Here is a 26,009-nt window from a genome sequence, read left to right as displayed (position 1 = left end):
GAGTAATCTGACATTCGGTGGAAAGCTTCATCTTTTATACATCAGTCATCAAACCTTCCAGTGTTATGGCTATTGCTCGCGCAAGCTTTCGAATAAACTTGAATATTTGCGTCCGGCGCGTAACCTTAAAATGTCAAACAATCGCGAAACTTCCCAAACATTGCGGTGCGGTCTGCGTCAAACGCAGCTAACAGTCTGTGGGTGAAACCCGAATACATCAAAACAAAGCAATAAACACGCGTGGCAGTAATATCGTTACTAATATTACCAATGGTACTACCGATTTGACTATCGATAGTTTATCGATAGTAGTACTATCGATAGTTTGTTTACACTATCGATAGTTTCAAACAAACTATCGATACTATCGATAGTCAATTTACCGATAGTTCTGCATCACTACCTGGGACTCAATGTTTGGTGTTCAAATCCCCATTCCTTCTTAAACTCTTTGAATTCCTTTGCTGAAAAACAGGGCCCATTGTTGGATTCGAGCAGCCTTGATACACCATGTGTTGCAAACCAGCCTTTTAGTGTTTTGATAACCTTTTAAAGTCGATGTAGCCCGAATAGCTGTCCACTATCACTAGGTTGGGCTTTCCTGCATGGTCAAAGAGGTCCACTGCGACTATCTCCCACGGAAGACTTGATATCTCTTTGAGTAGCATTGGTTCCTTCTGCGGCTTCTTCTTAGGTTCACCGTCTTCTGGCACCATGTGATGTACACCATGTGATGTCTTGATGTCTTTAGAACTGTTTATTAACATACATGGTTACATGGTATGGGCCGTGCTTGGATTTGGGAGGCATAGGAGTCATTGATGTCGCTCTCGATGCGGCCGCCTATGTTACAGATTGCATGTCAACATACTGGCCTCAAACAGACCAGCGGTACAGGCACCTACGAGAAATAGATACACGAGTTTTTGCCTCCCAGCTAGAATAAATGGCAGCTGCGCCAGTGTACTCTACAGGTTTCGCCTGGTCGTTGCCTTAACTCGGTGCTACACGCCCCTCTTCAGTCGTGCATACAGCTGGAACTGTATTAATAATAATAATTGTTGGGGTTTAACATCCAAAACCACGATATGATAATGAGGGACACCATAGTGGAGGGCTCTGGGAATTTCGACTTCCTGGAGTTCTTTAATATGCACCTAAATCTAAGTACATGGGCCTCAAGCATTTTCGCCTCCATCGAAAAACCAGCCGTCACGGCCAAGATTCGATCCCGCGACCTTTAGTTCAGCAGTCGAGCACCGTAACCACTAGACCACTGTGGAGCCCGAACTGCAAGCACTGTCTATTGTATGAAACATTAGTGCATAGTATTTCGCCACTGCCCTCCCTTCGTGTCATAGCATGGGAGTGCAATCATTAGCTGAAAGCTGCATTTGCCCCGAAATATGCAACCATACAGTATTACCAAATGCTACAAGGGCATTTTTTCAGTGGTAATGGACTGTATGCTAGATGTTTGGTAAACCGATGTGCAAAGTTGCGAATTATGAAAAGGATCTATTAGACCCTTTTCATAATCCACGAGTGCGCTTCCTTGCGTTGCATATTCGCCCAACTAATGGCGGCACCTGTCGAGCTTCAAGTGGAGATGAGGTCCTAGTTACACGTGCTGGTGTTTGTCTGTTATGCGTGTTTATGTCAAGAGATCTGTGTCTACATTTTTCGCATCATAGCGCAAGCAAACTGCGCTTAAAGACGCTGTTTGCAGAAGTGACTAACTGCCATTAATTGGGCTAACTGCATCACAGGAAAGCTAGCTTTACAATCGTGAAAAGGTTATACACTCTATAAGGCGGACAGTTGGGCTAGTTGATATATAGCACAATAATATATTATTATTAGCGTCTTTGTCCCCTTTATGCTAGTAATCATGTCTTATTATATATATATACGTATACGGATCACTTATTCCTGTCGCCATCTTCATACTTAATCACTCTTTTTCCCTCATTACATTTTCCCCAGTGCGAAGTTGCAGGCTGGGGCGAACTAGATCAGGCCACCCTCTCTGCCTTCTGATATATTTCCTCTTTTTCTTTAATTGGTAAACAATAATCTTTTATTTGCTAAGGAGTAAAATATGACAGCAATAGGAACCAGTCAAGAAATAAACAAAGCATATTACAATGTGGCACTTCTTGGACCACTGTATAGTGCAGTTAGACAAAAGAACAACTAAAAGCTGAGCGTTGAATAAAATACCAAAAAAGTTGCAATAGACACTACATGCGACGAAGACCACTGGTTTATCAAAAGCAAGGAAAGCTGAGTTTGTGCTACAACACGATGAAACAGCGCCCAGTGATGCGATTGACCAGAAGCCACTTCGGTGCAGCTTCTGGAGCAGCTAAAATCTCGCTTTGGAGCAGCATAAGAGCCTTTTGGAGTAGTTACCAAACAAATATTTTTTAACGCAAATATTTGTCTCTAAGCTTGATCAGTTGTACTACATGTTTAACAAAATCAATATATGCACAAATGGATGCATCTTTACTTGGAATACCCCAAAAGGTCAAATTATATTACTGCTTGTCGTTTTTCTGCGGACAGCTTAAGTTACTTTGGAGCCGTGACCTCAGGCCACTTAGCATTTTCCCAGAATCCACCTCATATTTGTGAATGAATATTACTTTCCCTGACACTTCAGTTACAGTGCAGGAAGTGTAAAATCTGTGTAAAATTTCTATGCACTCTGTTTACTATCCAGAAAGATTATTCTCATGAAGTTCGTACTTTCAGAACAACCTATAGGGCAGTGGTTCTCACTCCTTGCAGTTAGAGAGGAAGAAAGGGGGGGGGGGGCATAAATTAACACAACATGCAGCGTGAAATAGGTGTCTTTTATTCTCTCTGGCGAAGAATGGTCTAACTAAAGTGCCACGCCAATTGGATCTTAACAGCTTGTCAGTAAGTTGTGTGGTCTGCAGCCACACTCAACCTGTCTTTAGCTATGCTTGCTCTTCACATATGCAAGCCTAGAAAAAGTATGCTTGCGTGCAGATGTCGTAGAAAACTGCAACAGAATCTTTACAGCCATCTTATAGAGAAGGGGAAACATAAGTCAGCTCTGCCGCAATGCGAAAGCTTTATGTGGCGAAGCATACCAAAAATTAGAAGGGGTCGCTGTCACGGGACATAGTGTACTTCCAACAAAAAAAAAAGCTAAGCTTCTTTCTTTTTTCTTTTTTTTTTTGAGAGAGAGAGAGTAGCCATTATCTATTCTCATTTAGGCTGAGCGTGTCCTACTCCTTCAGGCTGTGTTTTCTGTTGGTCACCCTTCGCACCAGGTGTGTGACTTGAGCAACCGTCTGCTGGAGGGACAGTAGCGCACAGCAATCGAGAATTATAATTTTTAATGAAGAAAAAGTAATGATGTGCCATCATTTCAATAGCAAGTCATGGCCATAGTCAAGCAATATGCATACCTGGTTATTTACACAAACAAAGGAAGACCAACTCAAGCATCCACCAAGTTAACCTGACAATGAAGGAGAAACAAAATGCAGCTGTTATGAAACACTTTGGGGCTACAATGAATCGGATGTGGTGTGTGGAATTTGAAAAAGTGCCACAGTGCTAGTACTGATGTTCGCAAATGCCGTGCTGTGCTTAAAATCAGATGTCGGGGGTTGGAAGTTAACCTAAGGCCAGTGGGGAAATTAGCATTGGGGCCCACAGTAAAGCCACAAATGAAACATTGCCACGCAAAGCAAAATAGTTTTGAAGAAGGGCTCAAGAACATAAACGAAGAGAAATGGGAGACTGAAGTGCATAAGTACTTGTACCACAAAAAGCGTGGACACAACCATAAGGGGAGCAAGAGGTGAACAAAGTTGGCAGCCAGGCATCAAAAAAGAAAGCGGGAGAAAAAAGTAAACTCAATGCGTTGCAAAGATTTTGTCTTGCATGCTGTCAACCCAAGAGACTTTTAGCAGGTCCACTCTAAAGAGGGTGCTGCTGCAATATTAATGTTCTTTTGCACGTCACATGCATTGAGGTCCTTGCATATAAGGACCTCTGACGGACACTAAAGTGAAACAATGAATCGGTTTAAATCGATAAATTTTACTCCGAAAACTCTTAATTTCGTTAAAAAACAAAAACTGAAGTCTCTACATGAATATTAATTAAATTTTTGGGAAGGGCAAGCAAAACTGTTTCAATTATTTGTTTTGCGATACTATCTTTAATAAATGAGAAAATTAAGTTGTGGAGGCACATATTCCTTTACAGACATAAATGTCATTTAGTGTTGGAGAGTGCATTGATTCATACTCAGCATATATTTGCAACACATTGCTACTTGCATTTTTTTTTATTCCCCACATGAGAACTTTAGGGAATAGGTGTCGCTGTGGACTTGCACAACTTGGACACTTGAATTGCAGCATTACCTGTGATGTTTTCAATGAACACACCTTATCCAAGAATGCGGTGAAATTTACATGAAAATCCTTGCATATATTTTAACCTTTGCTCAGTTGGCTGCTTTAATCACATGCATTTATATATCATTTTTCTGTTGCCACAATTTTACAGGAAAATATCAACACCCTTGGTGAGGAGATAGCAAGGCTAAGCAGGGACCATCGCCTTGTTGATGCAACGCAGTGCCGGCAGAAATGAAAGGAATAACTGTATTTTAGTAGAGACAGCCGCCGACTGCCTCATGTCAAAGTGAGGCTGTGGGAATCGGCCCTTTTGTACATAGTCTAGTTTGGCAGTGTCCCGTTCCACTCTGCCACCTTGCAAGATTGTGGTTATGAATGCAAACGAGGCCTCTGGTCTTTAGTGCGCTGTAGAATGTGAATGTTCAGGTATTAAGTTTAAGCAATGGCAGTACTGCCATTCTATTTTGTTGTCAACTTTCACTGTACATTGTCACATCTTTGTGCCATGTGCCTTGGTAGAATGTGTCAATGAGGCACGAACTGGCCAGTTTGTGCAGAACTCCATAACACTGATTGCACACGGCAACATCATTTAACAGCTGTGCCTGTGCTGAGCTTTGTCAACCGAGTCAGTTATTCACCTCCTTGACATTATCCTTTATTGTGCATGCTGACGAGTCATTTGTGCTTTTCTCTCCTTGAGAAGGAACATGTTCACAACTGTTATGAACACTTGTAAATGATCAGAACATCTTGGCAGTTGTGATACTGAGCTTGAGCAGGACTGTTCCTTATATTTCGTTTAGTTGGAATGACAGCTACTGTTTTCATTCAGTGCAAATTAAGTACCACTTGTTGGACTTCCATTAAGCAGCTTCACACATTTTCAAGAACTTGTTTTTCAATGCATCTATACCTCTGTTGACACTGTTAGCTCTGTGCTGAACACCTGTATCGTAGCATAATCGCTTACTAGAAGGTTTTATATATGTATACTAAACAAATGCTATATACGTGTGTGTATATATATATGTATAGAACATATAGCATACTTTATTAAGCAAATTATTGAAATAAATTTAATGAGAGTGGATGACAAGGAAAGGACTAATGAGCTCTGTAAATGGTGTTTGTTGTGCCATCTAGCAAATATAGACTTGATCCATACGCTTGCATGTTGAGTTTGTGTTATCAGCTGTTTATACAAGCTTAAATTAAGGTATTCTGGATAATCATATGGCATTTCTCTCTTGTGCACTTCTAAACGACGAAGTTGCCAACAGTTATATATGAAGGACATCTGCTCATCAACCATCCTGCCTGAAACATTATTCAAACTCATTATTGTGGAACAGTTTGCCTGTCTTTGCTGCATTTTTTCATTCTGCAACTTTCCTGCTAATGACTGGTTACTTGTTTGTTAATATTACTATCAGAATATCAAAGATGGCATGTTTTGCAGTCTTTGGCACTGGGATGTCATGTTTGTGTCTTTTGTTATGCAGAAGCCTGTGTGTTGGCCCGACAGCTTTGTGCTGATTTCTGGATACGGTTCCCAGATTTGCTGTCATGCTTTCTTGAGGCACTTGCCAGCTATCATATTCGCTGTGTTCGCACTTAGTTGGGCTGGTTAGTTCCTGTACTTGGCATTATAGGGAATAAATGGAGTTATAAGGGTGCCAAGTATAGTATGAAACATCGGCTCAAGCATATTTTCTTTAGAAATTCACCATAGAAAAAAATTAGAGATTCAGACATGGACAAAAGTGAAGGGAAGCAGACAGCACAAAACATTTTGCTTTACTTGTCTCCGTGTCGGTGCACCTAAGTACTTTTTCTTTGAGGAATCTCTAGCAACTAGCTCAACTTTCTATTATTCTATCCTTCATCAGCAGGGTCTGTCCTTGTTATGACTGCTTGTACTTAGCAAGCCACTACAGCCATATGAACACTACTGGGTGTGCTATAAGATGAGCTCCAAAAGAGCTACTCTGTTTTGCATGATTTCATATTTAATTATAAAAGTTGTTAGATGCAAGTTATGTGCTAAACTATTGATGAGTCAAATGCTAATGTGGCAGGTACTACATTACACATATTGTGCAAAAGGTATCATTCCACCTGTCGTACATAGCGCAGTGAAACTTTGAAAACAAGACAGTTTTACACGGTATCATTAGGTGGGATGTTTTCACTTGTGTCTGGGCAAATTTGTGCATAGTTTTGTTAGCCTTGAACATTTTGTGTTATGTGAATGTTCTGTGTTGAGTGTATCAGACCAAATGTTGCCACATAGAAAAAACATATCTATACTTTTTATCTTTTTTCTTTTTCCCTCCTCTCCAGCTGCAGCAGCACATGACGGCGACTTTTGTCAATGAATATGGAGTGGCTTAGAAGTATAGGGTTTTATTTGTTCAGGAAAACCTATCTTCCTAAAATCAGCATCAAACCAGTACAGTAACAGCATGAAAGCTCTCGAACTTAATTCTCAAGTAAGTCTCTTTGTCAAGGACATAGCCTTCATCTGCTTTTAAAACTGCAGGCCACGGCCTTAAAATGGTGCACTTCTGTTGCCACACATGGACATTAAACCATAGTAAACTACCTATGAGCTCCCATTGATAACCTTGTCAAGGTGAACAAGCCAGGGCTGTTGTGTCATTGTTGTCAAGATAACCCAGGTATATCTATGGTAGGCTTCTTTAGTGGGCAAGATCATAATGAATATGAGTTTCACAACTTTGCAGTATACTTACATAAAAAGTGATGCTTGGGGCACTACCTGCCTTCATCTTCATTGTTAAGCATTCCTTCACCACTTTAGTTTTATGGCTTAATGGTTAGATTTTACAAGCTTCATACCATCAAGTTAATTTTTTTTTTACCTTTGTGCTACATTTATTCTTGGCCATTAAGATCTGTGGTCCTCAGTAACAAACCATTGATTCCTTAGGGTATTCGTGTGCCATTTTACTTTAGCAGACCCTTTTTCATAATTGTAAAGCTAGATTTCCTGCAATACAGTTAGCCCAACTAATGGTGCCCATTCACTTACTACAAATAGCTTGTTCAAGTGTAGTTTGTGCTGTGACGCGGAAAACGTATGATCAGTTCTCTTTATATAAACATGCATAATAGACAAGCCCCAGCAGGTGCAACTAGGACCTCGTTTCCACTTGAAGAATGACAGCTGCTGTCATTAGTTGGGTGAATACGCAGCACAGGGAAGCATACTTGCGGATTATGAAAAGGGTCTATTCCTACCTTTACACTATTTCTAGCCATCTTTTACTGGACTTGTTCACAGATTCATTCCCCCATCATATTTAAAGTCAAGGCTTTGGGCAAGTCTCCAATTTTTGCCTCTAGATAGATATTGTGACCTGCTAATCCAAGTATTGACGATTTGTGTGCTATTTCCCCACAATGTACACAAATAGTTATCGGTGAATTTCCTCTAACTTTGGTTTTCAGGAGTTGTCAGCCGTGCTACTCTTGAGTAATGTAGTTAAGTAATGCTTCTCATTTATTCCGAACCTATTACTTCGTATACATGTGTATTCAGCCTCTGTTGAAAGGCACTGAAGTAGAGGACCACTGTATAAACAAAATGTCATTACAGTAATTATGAAGAAATGCTGTTGAGATGCAATGACTATGCTTCAGTCAAGGGGCAGTGCTAACCCTTACTCACTGGAGTCAACCATGTACTGTGCAATGTCAGTGCACGTTAAAGAGCACCAGATGGTCAAAATTTCCGGAGCCCTCCACTACGGCGTCCCTCGTAATCATATCGTGGTTTTGGGACGTAAATCCCCAGATATATTATCACTGGAGTCAAAAAGGTGCTTTGAGTTAAGGTAGACATGTGAATACAAGTATTATATTTAGTAGCAACAGCTTCAGCATGCAGCGTCATCAGTGATGATCAGTTGAAAATGTTAAGTTGTGGTTGCTAAAAATATAGAGGAAAATGGACCCCATGCAAAAGCTTTGATTTCACGTGTATTTTATGGGGCACAAAGAATTCACTGTTGATAAAATTCTCTATTTTCTTAAGTTTTTGCGCATGCAATGCAAAATGTGGACTGTTAAAAGTGTTTGTGCTGCTGCTATTGCTGTTCTTTTGGTATGCTATGAATTTATGACACTAAGCACCTGGGTTACCTGTTTACCTCTTCTTCAGTCCCCACAAATTATGGCCACCATGCACTCATGTGTTGCAAGCAAGCTTCAGGTCAAGTGTGTATTGATTCTTTGATGTGTATTGTGCATGGCGTGTTAGTATGTATATGACTTGTATGTCTGTGTACAGCTGAAGACAAAACATTTTTTTAGCCATCTGTGCTATTTAAAAAAGTGGAGCTTATCAAGGCCTATGCATGCAGCCTAGAGTCGTGCCGTGGTGCTCGCAGTCTCAAGGTCATAGCTGTAACTTCAGGGTTCTGAGCTGTGTGAGAACAATGCAAGGAAACTGATTTCTCACAGTATGCAGTCCACAATATACTTCGTACCCAGCGGTACACAAGCATCGACCGTTATGCATCAAATGTTGACAGCCGTAGGACGCGAGAAGTATAGTGGTACTGTGTACTTCAAACATTAAAGTTTTTATTGCTTGAAGATTTCTGGCAGTCCAAAATAAATCTTTTTTTACAACATGAACAACACCATGTCATCAAATTACATTTTCAACATAAGCTTCTTTTCTTAATTTGCTCTTTGCAAACTCCAGTTTAATGCCCATGCTGAATGAAGGCCAAAAGGGACATGGGATTGTCTTGTCTGACTAGTGGTTCCATTGTCAGTGGTCAGAGTAGGAAGGGCGAGGCACCAATTCTGCCTCTTTGTGCCCTTTAAAGTGGACAAGATCTCTTGAAGCCTTTGTAAACCGCTTGACTTTGATGCTACTCCTCTGTTTCTTCATATACCTCTGGCTCAAACTTTCCAGGCTGTAATTGGTCTGCAGACACTGGCTGAAGGCACATAGGGCAGTTGGTCTCCATTGCGAGCAGTTCACGGAATTGTGTGTGGATGGCGGGGAAATGGCAGCTCGGACACTGCGTGAAGTCATCTTTCACAATGTGCTTGCCTGTCGCTAGGCAGAATGGCAAGTTGGCTGTGCACTGGGAGCACAGCAACTCCATTTCAGCCAAGCTGAAGTTGCAGAAGGGGCATGGCGAGTGATCTGCTTCTTCCTGTTCCCGGTGGGGCTTGCGCACTATGGCTTCCACCTTTAAAGTCAGAAGACAAAGAAAAGGGTGTGTTTAATGTAGTAAAACAATGCACATCATGCACTAGTTTAGTAGGCTATCAGGTCAAGCAGTTAGATGAGACCCTGCCACTAGTGTCTACAGGTGTTTCAAGCATGGCACTATGGCCAGCATGAAAATTATAATCAGTAAGTGGATTTGCCTAAACGTTGTCCTTCTGCCTTCAAATATGGCTTTGCACATATTGATTATATTAAGGGCTTAAAGTCATGGGGGCTCAGTCCTTCCCCCAAGATTTAAAGTGATCAACAATACATTTGGATATATGTACATACATATACACACACACACACATCCCATGTGAGCGGGGGCCACCCTTTGAGCAAAGGGAGACTATGAATGCTGATCATACTCAACTGAAATTATATTGTAGATGCAGCTGTTTGCAGTTATTATGTATGTTGGCAAAGAATTGTTGCCCTACTTATAAAGCATAGTAAGTGATGCCACAAGCATGAAGATAATATACAATTCCATCTTTCCCATGGTAGCTGAATGCCTGCAGCAACAGAGTTCTGTATGGCAGTTTTGTTGCAAATTTTTAAACGCACTAGTGGTTTCAGCCAGTGCATGATGGGATTGTGGTGTCCAGAACAGAAAGATTGTGCAAGTGTTTCAGAACACTGTGTAGTCTTGTAGGGAAAATTACCGGTTACCCTTTTGGCATAGATGCCAATATTTTATCTCAGGTGAAGTATGCTAAATTTTGAATGGATACACCTTTTGTAAGTCCTAGGAGGCACACATGCTTTTTAAAGACTTCTAAATCACATATTGCCTGGTTCCAACCAATGTTTACATGTCCTATATGGTTCCATTTATTGAGCTATCAGCTACGAAAGCCTATATCCAGTGTCAAAAGGACACTCTATGTCGGCAATAACTTTTTTAATGGTGCACTTCGCTTTATTCTGTACTGCTGAGGCTAAAAAAAAAGTATAGAAATTGAGAATAAATCACCTTACGGAAATTTTATGGCACCCAGTGGTCATTTTTTTTAAAAGATAGTAAAATACATGAAAAGTGCAAAACGATATCCATTACCTTAGTGCTCACTTTTTGAAATGTCTTGTGTCACCTTTTATCTTGACCTTAATTCCAGATATGTCCACTGCATGCAACAGAAACTCTAATATATCCTTTTCCAATAGATTTTCTATTACAATATCATAGAAGCCTGCTCCCTGTGGTATCATCATGTTTGTCAAACACATTTCTTTTACTATACACAATGAAAATCGATGAGAAGGGTTAAATTTTACTACATCTGAGCATTCTTTGTTAGCAGGGCAATATATTTTTTTTAATAAAAATTTTATTTTGTTATAGCGAAGTACAGTGTGCAAATGGGTTCCGGAGCAAAATTTTAGTTTAGCATGCCTGATTAGGCTCTAGCAATCGTTACCATAATAGCAACTGTACAATTAACATGTGGCTTTTGCACCTGTGCAGTAAAAATTGGCCGTGACAAAGGTTTCATTTGTAGCCATGTAGTTTCTGGTCAGGAAATCCCACTTACATATTGAGTAAGCATTAATAGTTGCTTGCTCCTCTTACGAGCCCTTAGTAGCAGATATTAGCCAGAGTAGAATGATTCCAGTATTCTAATCCAGTTCCATTCCTTTTTTTTTTTCACTACATCATTGGCAGTGCCATGCCTGCATGTCATCACAAGATCATAATAAAATGAGCACTCTCCTAAGGTTGAAAGGAAAAACATGCAGTTTGTATTTTGAGGGCACTAAGGGGTCTGTTTTTTACAATATAGAACAATGGGATAGTCCAACTACTTGTGCGTTCGATAGCACTGAGCTCATATCTTGGGAAAATCACATCCTATTTTCAACAGGATGCATGACTCGGAACAGCACACTCGAAGATAGACACTTTTGGCGTGATTATTCCAGCAGAATCCCAATAAGTGTTGTGAAACCTTGACTTCAAAGCTCAGTCAAGGCATTCAAGGTTTCGTTGCCTTTCCTGGGATCGTTCTGATGTTCTGGAATCATTGTTTGAAAATTGCCACTCTTGCCTTTATCCAGGGGCAGTGCCAAGATTATTCCACAGATGTGGGCAGGGGGGGTGAGAGGGGTTCTTCGGGGGCAGTGCTGGGCAGTATCGAAGATACATGTATCTTCGATACTATCTTAGATACTCTTTGGGTATCTTGTATCTGTATCGCGATACGTCTTGCAAAACGAGCATCTGTATCTGTATTTCCGATACATTCAATAATGTATCGTGTATCTTAAGATACAAGATGCTGCTATAGAAACACCAGCGTGCGAAACAATAAACGTCGACCGGAATTCCGGTTCTCAAGCTGATATTGCTGCCACTAAGCCACCTGAATAAAACTAACGAGAGTGACATTCTTGTATATTTCCGCCAGAGTGCTCCAGCGAGCACAGGCGATCATGTTTAAGCGTCCCTATTGATGGAGCAGAGTCACGTGGTGGCGCTCAAGCCATTGCGACAAAAACAAGCGTGCGAACGTCTACGCGCAGCCTATACTATTTTTCTAGATGTTTTCTTTCTTTTTAGTTGCGTTGATGTCATGACACTTGTTCATAGACCCTGCACTCTGCTGCGTACTCCAATGCATGCGGCGTCTTTCGCACAAATTCTGATGTCGCTATACTATCGCTATCGAAGTTTGTCTTGCGTGATGCTTCGTTGCAATCTCTCAAGAATGCAAAAATGGGGCTCCTTTGCGTCTCGCGCCTTTCACACATCAGCGATTTGAAAGATCTTGTGGATGCAAGCTTGACTTACATAGTACGATGAGACTGACTTACATGCAAAGGAGATTCTAACAACCGTCCCACTATCGGTGCTGACGTTAGATGCAATAGAAGAAGCATTTACGTAACAGGAAATATTTTGACGTACTGTGTCTTTGTTCTTCCTGCTAAATTATTTGAAAAGTTCTTTTAATGATAACTTGATTGTTAGCACAAGTGCTTTCTTTGCTGTCTTCCGTTTGCATCCCATACATTACCTAGTCCTCTGCATAGTTTTTCGCCCATCTGTTTATTGTAATATGTCTTTTGTAACCTGCTGCTAAAATACGTTCTCTCCTTTATTCTGTTTTTTTAACTGTCTGCGAACGTGGTTTTATTTCATATTTCGCGGGCTTTCTAAAAGCTCGCAAAAATTCACCACGCAGCATGTACGCTACCCAAAAAAATTGGGTCGGTCGTTTTTAAATTCGCTCTACGATGTGTCGAAGTGCAGTTGGCCCTAAATTGAATATTAAAAATGTCGCATAAATGACCTTATTTAATTAACCAGTTAAGCTTAGTACAAAACATACCATAACGAGTGTCACATGACGGCAAACCAAATACCTTTGGTTTCATTCAGCGGCGGTTAGCCACTTGTTTTTTGATATTGGGTTCTACTTACGTGAAACACCTTGTATACTTATTCACATTGATTGTTTAATACGGAACCACCTTGCTATTTGACTTAAATATATTCGTTTTACTTTTTTAGGTCACCTTAAAGTATTCTTATTGTAACAAATCCGCAGGTAAGTAGAGCTCAAAGTGGCAATAGTGTAAATAGCAGTGATAAGCTGCGGCGTTTTGTGCCGAGAGTACGTCTGAGACGTTTCTTGGCGGCTCAGGTTCTCTCGGAGAACAAATGGTAAAAGACTGCATGTTAGTGAATATGTTGCTAACGAACGCTTTACGCCAGCAGATAAGTAAAATATAAAAAATCACTGCAGTTTTATGTGCGCCGACTATATAGTTCATCGTCTTTACACGATGCGTCACAAACAATACCGCTACCAACGTTGTTGCTGCTGTACACCTGTCGGTGGATGCGGTATTACGAAAACAATACGCTTGCGGACAAGGTAAGACTGCACAGCGGTATTTGCGCCATCGTGCGAAGGCACTTGCAAGTAGGTGGTAACCAGCTAGCTGTTCGCCAAGTAGAACAGAGACACCAATAAACTACAGAAGTGTCAAGCAAAAACAACTAACAGCGCAGCAGTTAAAGAGCTGTCATGTTAAATAGCTGAAGAAATCCCAATAGGTCGTTTAGAAATGAAACTAATACGTCTTGAGCAAGAAAGTTTGTATCTTGTGATACAAACAGGTATTTTGTTAAAATTAAACAAAGCTGGTCGCAGTTAAGAAATTTTCAAGTAAACACATTTCTACGTAGGCCTTTGCTGCTTCATTATATAGATATATAACAGCAAATTTACAAATGTATCGAAGTATCTTAAGATACAATTGGGAAGTATCGTATCGGATACAATTATTCCGCGAGTATCTTGTATCTGTATCTCAAATACTTCTTGCCCGAGTATCTTGTATCGTATCGTGATACAATTTCAAAGTATCTTTGCCCAGCCCTGTTCGGGGGGTTAGGGACACCCCCCTAAGAACTAGTTTCAGGTACAGCTTTCTGGCTCATTAGAGTGGGTGACAAGAGGGCCGGTTAATATATCGGGGGTAGCTGCCCCCCTGCCCTCACCTCCCTCCCCAAATGATGCCTCCCTTGCCATAAGTGTCACAATCTTTGCTCAGTATATATTAGATTACACCTTGGTACTTTTACACTTCCAAAGGATATTTCGCCACACTTATCCTTGACCGCTCAGAATACACCTAAGTGAGCCAGGACCCTACAAAAAGATTGAAATCCAAACTTACGCTTGTACGGGGGTTATTCAAAAAGTAAGGGCCGTTTGGTCCCCCCAAAAATAAATATTCGTTAGTAAAAGTTTTTATTGGCTGGTTTAGTGTAGCACAAGACTACTTCCCAGTACGTTATATTGGGCTAGTTGGTGCATCGTTACTTGAAATACGTGGCGCAAGGTTGTAACAGCGAAGAAACAAGAAGAGACAGAAAGAACGTTCTTTCTGTCTCTTATTGTTTCTTCGCAGTTACAACCTTGCGCCACATATTTCAAGTAAAGACTACTTCCCTTTTCTACATAATCACCGTTAAATTCTAAGCACTTTTCGTACCACTGCACCAATTTCTTTAGTCCCTCTGCATAGAAGTTCGCCGCCTGGGAATTCTTTGCTGTTTGAGTTGGTCGGTAAGTACCTGCCTTGCACACACTGTGATATCTGGGCTTATCAGTTACAATCATGCAAATTGTAGTGCATCTGACGAGAGGAAATTCATCTGACAGACGACTGTCAGTCGTTGATCTAATTGCAATGCCCGGTCCGCTTGTTGAACAGTTTCATTGCTCTGGATTCTGGCCCTTCCACTCCACTCTTAGTCGTGCACATTTGTGCGTCCATTTGTGAAGTCTCGACCCGATTCTATTACCTTCCCTTGAATCATCACTTCATGTCCATAAGCTAGACACAATACCACATAAATTTGAGAAGCTGATGATCCTTTTTCAAGCAAAAATTGAATTACAGCTTGCACTTCACAACAGGCGCGAGCAACGATTTTCGGAGAAATTGCCATTTGCATTCCCCGACAAGCAGACAACTACCGAGTCAGAACAGTTACTTCACTACCTTCGCGAAGAATTAACAGATGGCGCTACACAACTAAATCTTCATTCTAATGTGTAAATATTTAAATATTAGCAAACGGCTCTGACTTTTTTGAATAGCCCTCGTATAAAGTTTTCTCTAGAACACTGATATGGCGCCCACAATTTATGATTTGCCAAAGATTCACCAGTACATTGTCACCCTAAAGCGCTGGATACACGAAGCAAATTTGTATCTGTATCTTTGATACCACCAATTACTATGCCTAAGGGCAGGCTTTAGAAATAAAAAGAAACAGTAAACTTTACATGCTGTCCATTGTACAAGTTGTGTATCTGGCTACTTGCACAATTTTCTGTGCCCCTTGGTAGAGCACGCATCCAATTACATCAAGAATTCAGCTAATTTCACTTAAGAAGAGATACCACTGTAAACGACTAGGTGATGAGCTCTCTTAATGCTGGCCCTATGTTTGCATGCATCCCTATCAAATATACAATTCAGTTTGCAAGTGCAAGGAGATTCTCGAGAGCAACCCTTTGCTGCCGCCACGCATCCTGTTTCGACGCTCAAGACCTGTGCCACTTTTTGCGTGTCTAACACATAGTATTGAGTCTTCAATGGCGAGTGTAATGATCACATAGGTTTCCATTATCTGTGCAAATATAGCCCTTGATGCCTTGTAAAATTCTGCATTAACTTCATAAAAGTTGGCTCCTCAACTTTCTGCTCAACACGTGGATGATTGTTTCTGTGTTATCTGGCAGTAAGAAATACTTTTTTTCCTCAAATATCTAAACTCCTTCATACGAATTATCCTGTTTTCCATAGAACAAAAAAAAAGTGAACAGATTGGCTTCATCAACATCCATCTTACTTCCAGGAACTTTCATTCACTGTGTATAGTAAGCTGACTCACACTGTCTAACACTTGAGTTTCGACTGTGTGCATCCCATAAAATACAAGCACTCTGGTGTTGCTGCATTCTTCTCTTGTGCTTTCTGCTCTGGTCCCAAACTATGTAAGCAAAAGCTATCCATGGCAAGGGTGCAGTTCGGGGGTGGCACACTGGGCACGTGGCTCCCTTTCCCGAAGCTTCTGTCCTCTGTAGGATATGACCACCTGCCCGGTCATCATGTCCCAGTCAAAAGGACGTGCCCCCTCTCATTCCCCACCCCCTCCCAAAAAGAAAGAAAAAAAATCATTCCTGGCTATGGCACTGACGTACGGTAAAAAAAGCCTGTCAAGCAACGACTACCCTTTGCAGCTCCTCAAATCACACAAACTATACTGTTGTGTTGTTAACCATGAAATGGTGCAGGGAAAAGAAGCAGGAAGACACCTGCAAAACTTTTGGTGCACAAGGCACAAAAAATTGCCTATATGCCTATACAAGTTAAGCCAATAAACAGCTCATATGAGTGAAAGGCCTTTGAAAAGGTGACAAGGTGTAATCTACAAGACACTTTACAAAAACTGTGATACATCTTGCAAAGGTGATACCGCAAGCATTAAATAAAGCATTTATCAGGACCAGAACAAATATTTTAAAAAATGCAATGCAAGCTCAAATGCTTTGGCACAGCACCATGTTTCGACTAACACATTATTGGTCAGGATTCTGCTGGTATAATTACCACATATAAGTGCCTTGTCTTCATGTTTGCTCTTGTAATCATGCATCTGATAAACAACATGCACAATAAAATGGATGCAGGATAACCTTCCCAATATATACAATGAGCATTCTGTGCCCCCTTAAGCACAAATAGTCAGGCCCTCTCGCCTTGCTCTTCGTTTTGAACAAGGGATCTATAGCAGCTACAAGAATCAAATATATGGTCATTTCTTTCAACCTTACGTGAGTGCTCAAATTATTTTGATCATTTACTACCATCGCCAAATCAAACATTGCACTGTGATTCATCACAAGTAGCCAGTTGGCAAACGGAAGATGGTGTAAGATTCACAGGCTAAAAGCAAGTCGCTGTACCCACATTCCTATGTCTATTTTCAGCCCATCTTGGAATTTTTACATTAGGAACATCTTAAAATAAGCTAATCAGAATGATACTGGTTCTTTGCAGCATGCAGGTTGTGTGTTTTGCCTTTGCATGCTAGTTACCTTCTTCCGATACTTGGGGTCAATCTGACTACGATACTCAGGCCGCATCAAGGTGCTGGCATAGGTGAATGCAGAGTTCTTGAGACCAGCACGCTGACATTCTACAACAGCTGAGGTCAGAATTGGGACTGTGTGTGCTGGAAAACGACTGATGCTGTTTGCCACACGCTCCAGCAGCCGAGCAGCCTGCATATGGTTGCCATGACGAATGTGGACCTTCACCAGGATGTAGCTGTGGAGGAGCATCAGGTTGTGATGCATTTCAGCCGGAACTTTGATCTGCTGCTTTCGTAATTCCTGGTACATGCTCAGTAGAACATCATGTGCATTCCGATAGTTTCCAGCATTCTGCTCTTCACGTGCAATGACAACAGCGGTTTTGCCTGCCTCCTTGTATTGACAGAGCCCCATGTACAGCCTGAAGAGATGCTTGAAGTCTTTGGGCACTCCATCCGTTTCACCCATTAGAAACTCAATGACCTGTCTGGTTGTCTGGTCATCAGCAGCTGCTGCGGCAGCTTGGACAATTAAATTGATTGGCTCATCATCATCTTTTGTAGTAGCTTTTAGAAGAAGCTTGATGGCTTGCTTGTATTGTCCAGCTTTCAGATAGAATTTACCAGCATCAAAGTTATTGCGCTCTTCCTCGTAATAGGTAGCAATAATGTTGAAGTCATCAGGAGAGCCATTGTCACCAATGGCGGCAGCGTAGGCATCCATTAGCTTGCAGCTTTTCGCTAACTGAAAAGCTTCATCTGTGCACTTTGAAAGCACAAGAAATTGTATTGCAGACACACTGTCTCCCAACTTCTGAAAGAACTTGGCAACAAGTTTTGCACCCTCCATTGACCTTGTCTGTTTAACCAGTCGTACCGCCTCCTCCAGATTGTTTAGGTTGTTCAACTGTATACGAACGACACTTTCGATGTCATGTGCCTGCTCGTAAGCTTTTGCTGCCTCTGCATAACGTCCGTCAGCTTCCTTAGCCTTAGCATATTGTGCATATATTTTGGGCGATGTTATGTGCTGGAGGAGTTCACCAACCTTGTTCCAATTTTTAAGTTTTATGTAAAGGTTGGCTGCTTTATCATAGTAGTTTCCCTGTTCGTAAAGAGGAGCTGCCTCTTGGTTTTGCTTCATGCTTTCAAGAATCTCTGCACACTCCCGCAACAGCGTTCTGCTGTTGAGCTCTTTGGCAACTTTGACTCCTTTTCTAATGTCTCCACATCGGAGTGACGTGCGTGCTAAGCCTGCACGGCAGGCTTTATCGTGGTCTATGTACTCTGGATCGTTTGTTATGCCAGTCTCATAGTAGGTTAATGCGTTGGTATTGTCATTGGCAAGCTCAAGCTGCTGTGCGTACTCTCTTGAAATAAAAGGTATCTGTTGCTGGGCCAGGCGCTTTGCAAGTTGCAGTGCCTGTTCCCAATGCAGCAGGTCACGGCGCATTTGCAATGCAGCTGTTGGCTGGCTGGATGCCAGGAAGAGCTCTTGTGCAACTCCAAAATCTCCTTTGAACAAGGCTAAATAGGCTGCCAGAAGATTTTTGTCTTCGATTTCACATAGCTCCCGCAGTGACCAAACCATTCCAACATCGCCGATTTGCCGGAAAATTCTTATTGCCAAGTCAAGGTCTAAATTAAATAGGGCACTGTTGCCAAATTCAGTCCACTCTTTCTTTGAATTCATACGTTGACACACTTGCCAGGCATTGTTAAACCTGCGCAATTTGAGGCATTCTGTAAGCACTTCTCGTTGGTGAGCAGCGCTGTTATTTCCCTTGTCTTCTGTCCCTGTGACTAGTAGCAGTGCAGTTTTCCCACTCTGTGTCTGACAAGTCAAGCTGCCATCATGCAACAGCAATGGGTGCTGCCCTGAAGGGATGCTAATTTTGCGAACAGCCTCTACAATGGCGCCTACCACTGTGTCTGAAACATACATATAGACGTAGACATTACTGTCGTCAAATACTGCAAAGCAACCCCTGTTGTCCAAATGCTGGTCCCAGAAAACGCCCCTAGCAGCTGGAGGTATGTTCGCAATGTCTATCACATGGTCATTAACAGGGTTGTATACAAACCCTTGTGACCTGTCATCTAGTGCCACTAGTCGTGTATTTGATGGGTCGAGGTGAAGCTGTCGGATTCCACTGGAGTGTTTGTACCTATTGATGATGGTCCAGTCCTCAAGGAAAAAAAACTCTATAAAGCCTGTGTCGGTCCCATATATCAAAAAGTCATCTGTAACTGTGTGGCACAATATCTTCACATGGCCGTGAGTAGAGTCTGGAAATAGCTTGCTTTCTCGTTCTTCCAGGTCACTGTTTTCAATTTCTATGAGCTGCAGCTGTAGTTTACCATCAAATAGAGCTGCAGCATAGTCTCCATTTAGCTTCATACTTTTTACAGTTCCCAAATATTCTTTGTCATGAAGCGGAACCATTGACTTGTCACCCAGTGCATAAAACCAAGCGTGATTGTTCATGCCTACAACAAGGTGAAATGGGCCTAAAGCGATGAAACTTGGCTCAATATCCACCCTAAGTGTCATGTGCAGTTCAGGCTCTGTGACACTGTCTACAGTTACCTCAGTGAGAGATGTCAAATAAGCAAACCGATGACCAAGGCTGTAGCCCAAGGCAGGCAGCTTTGTGAGAAAGACATGCAAACTGCCCCCTGCACCTCCTGCTCCCAGGAATTGGCCATCATCAGACCAGTCAAGCCATTCAATCTTCCGCACATCATCCACAGTAACTACCGACTGCACATCTTGCAAATCAGAAAGGTCATATACTTTGATGATATTGTCACTGCATGATGCCACTTTGTTCTGGGACAGGCATATAGCAATGTGTGAGAGTGATTGCTTGTGACAGCGAACTTGCATCATCTCTTGGCCTATATCTTTAGGACTTGTTGAGATAGTTACAAAGTAACCATTTGTAAATCCTAGGAGAACGTAGCCTGCTCCATACCATTTGTACTCGATTATCTTCCCGTACATTTCCTGAAATGCAAGAACATACGGGTTTTCAGGGTCATATATATCAAGGAGGAGCAGAGTCTTCTTGTTTAACACCAGACTGACTGTGTTTTCAGCCGTGCTTCTTTCATCCTTTTTCATGCATGAGAACTGCACCAGCGTAGCCTCCGATTTCAGTGTTGTTTGACATAGTGTGTCTCCCTCTTGGTTGCTGACCGTCAGCATATTGTCCTCGCCAACCAAGGCCAGCATGTTTTGCTGGCTCCAAGCACCATAGGTGATCCTTTTGGCATGTTTTCCCAAAATGGGCACCTTTCTACAGGATCGATGATGGTAGATAAGAAGGTTTCCCTTTGAGGTTCCAATAGCCAGAAAAGGCCCCGTCTTGGCCCACAGAAGTAATGTCAACACATCCCTAAGGCCCGTGTCCACCTGGGCCAGCTGCTGGGTGTTCGCATCCCACAGGAAAAGCCGCGCCGATCGGTCCGTGATGATCCCCAGCGTGTCGCCGTCTTTGTCGTAGCCCAGACCCGTGCACATACCAGGCAGGCTGATTTGATCCTTTCGGTCGCCGTGACGGTCGTACACGTTTACTGTCTGATCGTAGCCAGTCGTCACGAGATAATTGCCGCTCGACTTTTGCCATGTAAAGAACACTGGCCCTGGACCGTGCGTTTTCTCCGGAAGCGTGAAAACTGCCTTCATGCTGCTGGAGTACTTTTTCGGCAGTTTGTCGTTTCGTAAACACAGGGGTTGCCACTGGAAACGACGGCTCGCCAGCCGTAGTGCAAGTGCGATCGAACACGTACAGGAGCCTTTGTCATTTTATTTTAGAAATGAAGGCAGAAGTTCTAATGCGGTCAGTGCGCAGAAAACTAATTTACCTAACGCTGGGACATTTCATGCGGTATTTGGGACGGTTGGGATGTTACGTGCATACCTCGGTGCAGTTGCCATCGATTTGAATGGCACTGAGACCCATGAGGCTTCGGTGGAGAACCCTGCCACACTGAAATTGAAATTTATGGTCGGCCGATGATACGATGCACGTTACGTAACCTGCCCTTCGCCAGAGCCGTGCAAGCTGCAGACCGCCCTCAGCGTCGCTCTGCGAGTATAAATACGAGTTCGTTGTTTTGACGGTTTCCGGTACAAAAATCACCTTATCAAATTTACCTTTAAGTACAAGTCTCATCCGAGAACCAGTAGCTCAAAGATCTGTGCGGTAGTACGTCACTAGTTATAGGTTGTCCCTGGAAATCGAATCGGCCTTCGGAAGCGCCAGGGCTTGCATTATCACTGGCGATCGAAGTAAGTATGTCTTCGATGCAGCTAACTCTGCCTTAGCTCTGTAGTAATCGGCCCAGCAGACTTCAAAACATAGGCCAAGCGTCGGATGAACAGCATTTATTTCCGGCAGATGTTAAAAAAAACATAAAAGTACAGCCCGTCTCCAGGCAATCCTGTGAACGGTGTCACCAGCAACGGTCCTAGGAGATATGCCTGAGAGACGCCTTGTTTTGATCTGTAAAAAAGGAAAAAAAAAAGGCGGGGGGGGGGGGACATTTTTTAGTGAACAGGAACGTAATACGTTACCCAAAGCACGTGGTACTAGGATGGCTTCGACTTGCATAGCTTCTTTCTTCGGGCACTGTGCTCGAAAGCACTCTTGGAGGCCCCGTGCACACTGAGTGCATGAGAGGGTTCGGAGGAGAATCGCCGCTTTGCTTCTGCCGGACACCATTGGCGGGCCCCCGAAGGGGCCCTGGAAAGGGGGGAAGGGTTATTGGGGCATGATAGAGACAGAGAGAGAGAGAGTAGAAAATTTTGGACCATGAGATGAGCCAAATTTTGGTCGAAAGTACAATGTAAAAAAAAATTTTTTTTAACCCATTTTGTTATTGTTGTAGACGACTTCTTCAGGGAGAGAAAAAGAAAACATTACATGGACGAAGAGGACTATGCAGAGACGGGAATTAGAGGAACGACGGGGTGTTTTTTTTTTTTCTTACAAACGACGAAGATGGAAGTTACATGAGCATTCACAAAGCTTGCGGCCGGTGGATCTTGCTAGCAGGCGCAGGATAGCACAGAACGAGTCTTGGAGCCAGCTTCTTATCAATAGCTGGGTGGCCCCATGTTCTACGACCTTAACACGCCGCGATAAAGGGCGGGGCAGTAAATTCATTCTTTCGCGCAACAGTGCGTTCATGCCAGGGCAGTGCTTGGCACTGGTCTAGCAGAATACTCAAACCGCTGTCGCGTCCTTTTCTGGTGGTGAATCCTGGGCAGGAAAACTTGCGAACTGCCTCACCACATCAAATGTCCTCGCGTACTAATGACGGCACCATATGGCTGAACTATGGAATGTGGCTCCACCGACACGACCAACGATTACAGGGCGTCGAAAAAGTTACCACGATGGCAACGCTTAGCCGAACTGACGCACTCTACCGCAGGCGACGTAAACTGGCACGAAGTGGTGCGTATGAATTTTTTTACATTAATGTAAATATGACGCGGAATGTCGAACACGATAGTCAAATGATCGAAGAGCCAATTTCTAGACATCAAACCACCCACGCAAATTCGCAGCCACACGACAGCTATTCTTAGCGGCCAGGGGCAAAAAAATATATCACACCCCCCGGCTGCACGACGCACATGATCGGCGAGACCTCACTTAGCATGCACAAAAATAACGCCATCAGACGTAAGTATGGTCATTCTGTAAAAAACTATATCTCTGACTAGACCCATACTTAGTGAATACGACCTGCCAGCAAGATCCACCGACGAATTGCGCAGTATTTCCGCGCCAGGTACTCCAATAACAAGCCACTCAAACAAACAAAAAACAAAAGGCTTCAAAGGCAGCGCCAGGCTCGGTTCTGTGACAACGCAGTCAGTTCGTCAACACTTCACACGAGTCCTGCCGTCAGCCGCCTCCTCCTCCTCAAGCGTTCACCTTGAGGAGAGTCTTCAGCTGGTTGGTCATCTCGAGGCAAACCTCGGGTGATGCGGCTTGCAAGGCACCACAAGACATCCAGTGGACTGGCGGTCGTGGCAATGCGGCCGGGGAAGGTGGCTCGCTGAACTTTGGACCGGCGTAGTGTCCCAAGGGAGGCGATGACGAAGCGCTCTTAGTGAACAATGGAACGCGGCCAGAGTTTTTGGCAGCTGACGGGGTCGCTGCTTTGAATGTTTTCTTTGGAGGCACTGCATTGTTTCGCTGCGCATGGTGTGCGCCGCTGCCAGCTTGCCGGTCGCGGCGACGTGGCACGGGTCCGAATGCGACCGGACCGACGGCTTGCCCGACCCTGGTAGCCATGATGGGCCCGTCCAAACAAGATGGCGGCCGAAGTGGTTGCGCACACAAAATACGAGGACGTAGTCGCCCCAACAACAAAGTCTCTCGGCACGGTATCGCTGCGCTGCCGCAGCACGAGAACAATCAGGAACAAAATCAAGGGGGCGACCCACCTCGGAAAGGGATTGGCAGATGAGGTACACACAAGGAGATGGCGGTCAGTTTCGAGGGCTACTTGCTTCACTTCGGAACGCCGAGCCGCCACACAATAAAACGAGACTGTCCGAACAAAAATGGTCAACAGAAGTGTCGCACGCAGCGCATCGATATCTCGAGAAACTCTCCACCAGCAAGATGCTGTTCAAGCGCTCACGTCAGTGTGCGTTCCATATTCGCGAAGAAGCCCTCAACATCGAAGATGGCGAAGAATAGACGAGTTGCTTGCGCGCGACAGCAGGACGTCAGGAGCTTGAGCAAGCGCTGCGGGATGACACGTCAGAGGTCACGTGCACGTTAGGTTTCGACCAATGAGGCTGCGCACAGCTCTCGCGTGGAGACAGAGGTGGAGAGAGGACGACGTGAGGAAGGTGGTGGTGGGGAAGTCCTCCGACAACAGCGGAGGATAGCGGAGAGCGAAAATGCGGGCTGCGAGGCTGAAGTCACGCGCATTCCCTCTGAAAACAAAAATAGAGAAGCAAAAAATCTCCTTCGCTCGTTGCCTCTGTCTCTCTCTCTCTACGATGGCGTCGTTCTCTGTCGCCGCCTCGGAGGGAGGAAAGAACTGTGGTCGCCGCTTTGTTTTGCTTTCTCCCTTTCTTTTTTGTTTTTCTTTGCTCAACATTCGCAATTGTATGTGTACGTGCGCTTTTCTTGAAAACACTCTTACCGCCTTCGTTTTGTAAGCCTTGTTTTTATCCCTCGCGTCACTGACAGGCACGTAGTACCTTACTTGCTCTGTTCGTCAACTGTTTACGTTAGCGGTGCGTTACGGTGCCACTACTCATTCGGAAGCTGCTGGCTGTGACGCAGGTTTTCAGGCTCTCCACCTCCTCTCCCAACAATAAAAAGAGAAAAAAAAGGGGGGGAAAGAAAGAAAAAAAAGTTCAGCGCGCCCTCCGCTTATACTCGTGCGGTCCCCCACCGACCCCTTATTATATTTATTTGATATTTATTTTGAGGTGTTCATGAAGCTTTTAAATATAACAACTGTGACGAATTATACGTTCTGTGTCTATCCGACGTGGCGGCGAGATTCATAGGCTTGATTTCTGTGCCCATAAGTCTTCCTACCCTCAAAACAATTCGGCAGATCGAATCAGTTTCATGCGAAGCAGTCAGCGAGTACTTCTATGAGCACTAAGCGTTACGAGGTGGACCGACATGTTTTAAATGCGAAGCATTTCTTAGCGAACTTCTGCGAGTTTGAGCGTATCTATCTATCTATCTATCTATCTATCTATCTATCTATCCAGGCACGTAGGCAAGGGGGGGGGGGCGCCCCCCCCCCCCCGAAATTCGTCTAACCTTCTATATTTCCGGGCCACTTTTTCTTCTTTTTGCCATGGAAAGACTTTCTTTCGAACAATTAGGCCTCGCCCCCCCCCCCGAAAAAAAATCCTGGCTACGTGCCTGTATCTATCTATCTATCTATCTATCTATCTATCTATCTATCTATCTATCTATCTATCTATCTATCTATCTATCTAGCCGCCTACGACTTTGTGCTCTCCTGGCCGTTTCGTTAATCGGATGTATACCAAAATTGGTATGGAATAACATGACCGTATTACGAACATAAATGACAGGTCATAACATGAAAATCATGACATGCGTGTCATGAACAGCATGATTTACATTCCACGGCCTTGGGGCTCTTGCGGCCATTCCGTTAATTTCATACATACCAAAACTGGTATGACGTGACAAGAGTTCATGGCGAACATAATGACAGGTCCTAACGTGCAAATCATGACACGCATGTCATGTGCGGCATGATTTACATGACATGGTCTCGGGGCGCTCGCGGCCGTTTAAATGAATGGATATATACGAAAACTGGTATGACGAGACACGAGACATTTCGACGTGACGAACATAACTGACACGTGGTAACATGAAAATCATGACACGCGTGTCATGCACGTCATGATTTACATGCCACGCTCATGACGCACTCGCGGCCGCTTCGCTAGGTTGATATACACCAAAGTTGGCATTGCGCGATGTGACTGTATGAAGAACATGAATAACAGGTGGTAACGTGAAAACCATGACATGCATGTCATGTATGTCATGATTTACATGCCACGCTCATGGTGCATTCGCGGCCGTTTCGCGGGCTTGATATACACCAAAATTGGTATTGCACGACGCGACTGTATGACGAACGTAAATTAGAGGTGGTAGTAACGTGAAAATCA

At 43.3% G+C, this 26,009-nt stretch overlaps 3 protein-coding genes across 5 annotated transcripts in view; 1 reads left to right on the top strand and 2 right to left on the bottom strand.

The window, feature by feature from the left end:
- Positions 1 to 9,038, top strand: part of LOC119379290 (coiled-coil domain-containing protein 186) — a 108,537-nt gene extending 99,499 nt beyond the window's left edge. For all 3 annotated transcript variants that reach the window (XM_037648556.2, XM_049411922.1, XM_049411920.1), the window contains one exon: positions 4,561 to 9,038. In XM_037648556.2, coding sequence (XP_037504484.1) covers positions 4,561 to 4,647 — 87 coding nt within the window. In that variant the 3' untranslated portion in view covers positions 4,648 to 9,038. The remainder of the gene's footprint in view (positions 1 to 4,560) is intronic.
- LOC119379289 (WD repeat-containing protein 19) lies at positions 9,010 to 20,994 on the bottom strand. Its single transcript, XM_037648554.2, has 2 exons — positions 17,298 to 20,994; positions 9,010 to 9,649 (listed from the first exon to the last, which is right to left on the bottom strand). The coding sequence occupies exons 1-2, from the start codon at positions 20,982 to 20,984 to the stop codon at positions 9,323 to 9,325; spliced, it is 4,014 nt and encodes a 1,337-aa protein (XP_037504482.1). The 5' UTR covers positions 20,985 to 20,994; the 3' UTR covers positions 9,010 to 9,322.
- Positions 20,995 to 21,671: 677 nt separating this feature from the next.
- On the bottom strand, positions 21,672 to 24,043 carry LOC119379288 (proline-rich nuclear receptor coactivator 2 A-like). Its single transcript, XM_049411926.1, has 2 exons — positions 23,248 to 24,043; positions 21,672 to 21,804 (listed from the first exon to the last, which is right to left on the bottom strand). The coding sequence occupies exons 1-2, from the start codon at positions 23,608 to 23,610 to the stop codon at positions 21,703 to 21,705; spliced, it is 465 nt and encodes a 154-aa protein (XP_049267883.1). The 5' UTR covers positions 23,611 to 24,043; the 3' UTR covers positions 21,672 to 21,702.
- Between the last annotated feature and the right edge of the window lie 1,966 nt (positions 24,044 to 26,009).

Source organism: Rhipicephalus sanguineus, chromosome 1 (assembly GCF_013339695.2).
Source record: "Rhipicephalus sanguineus isolate Rsan-2018 chromosome 1, BIME_Rsan_1.4, whole genome shotgun sequence".
NCBI classification, from domain to species: Eukaryota; Metazoa; Arthropoda; class Arachnida; order Ixodida; family Ixodidae; genus Rhipicephalus; species Rhipicephalus sanguineus.
Note: the sequence above shows the minus strand (reverse complement) of the source record. Positions and strands in the feature narration are given on the sequence as shown.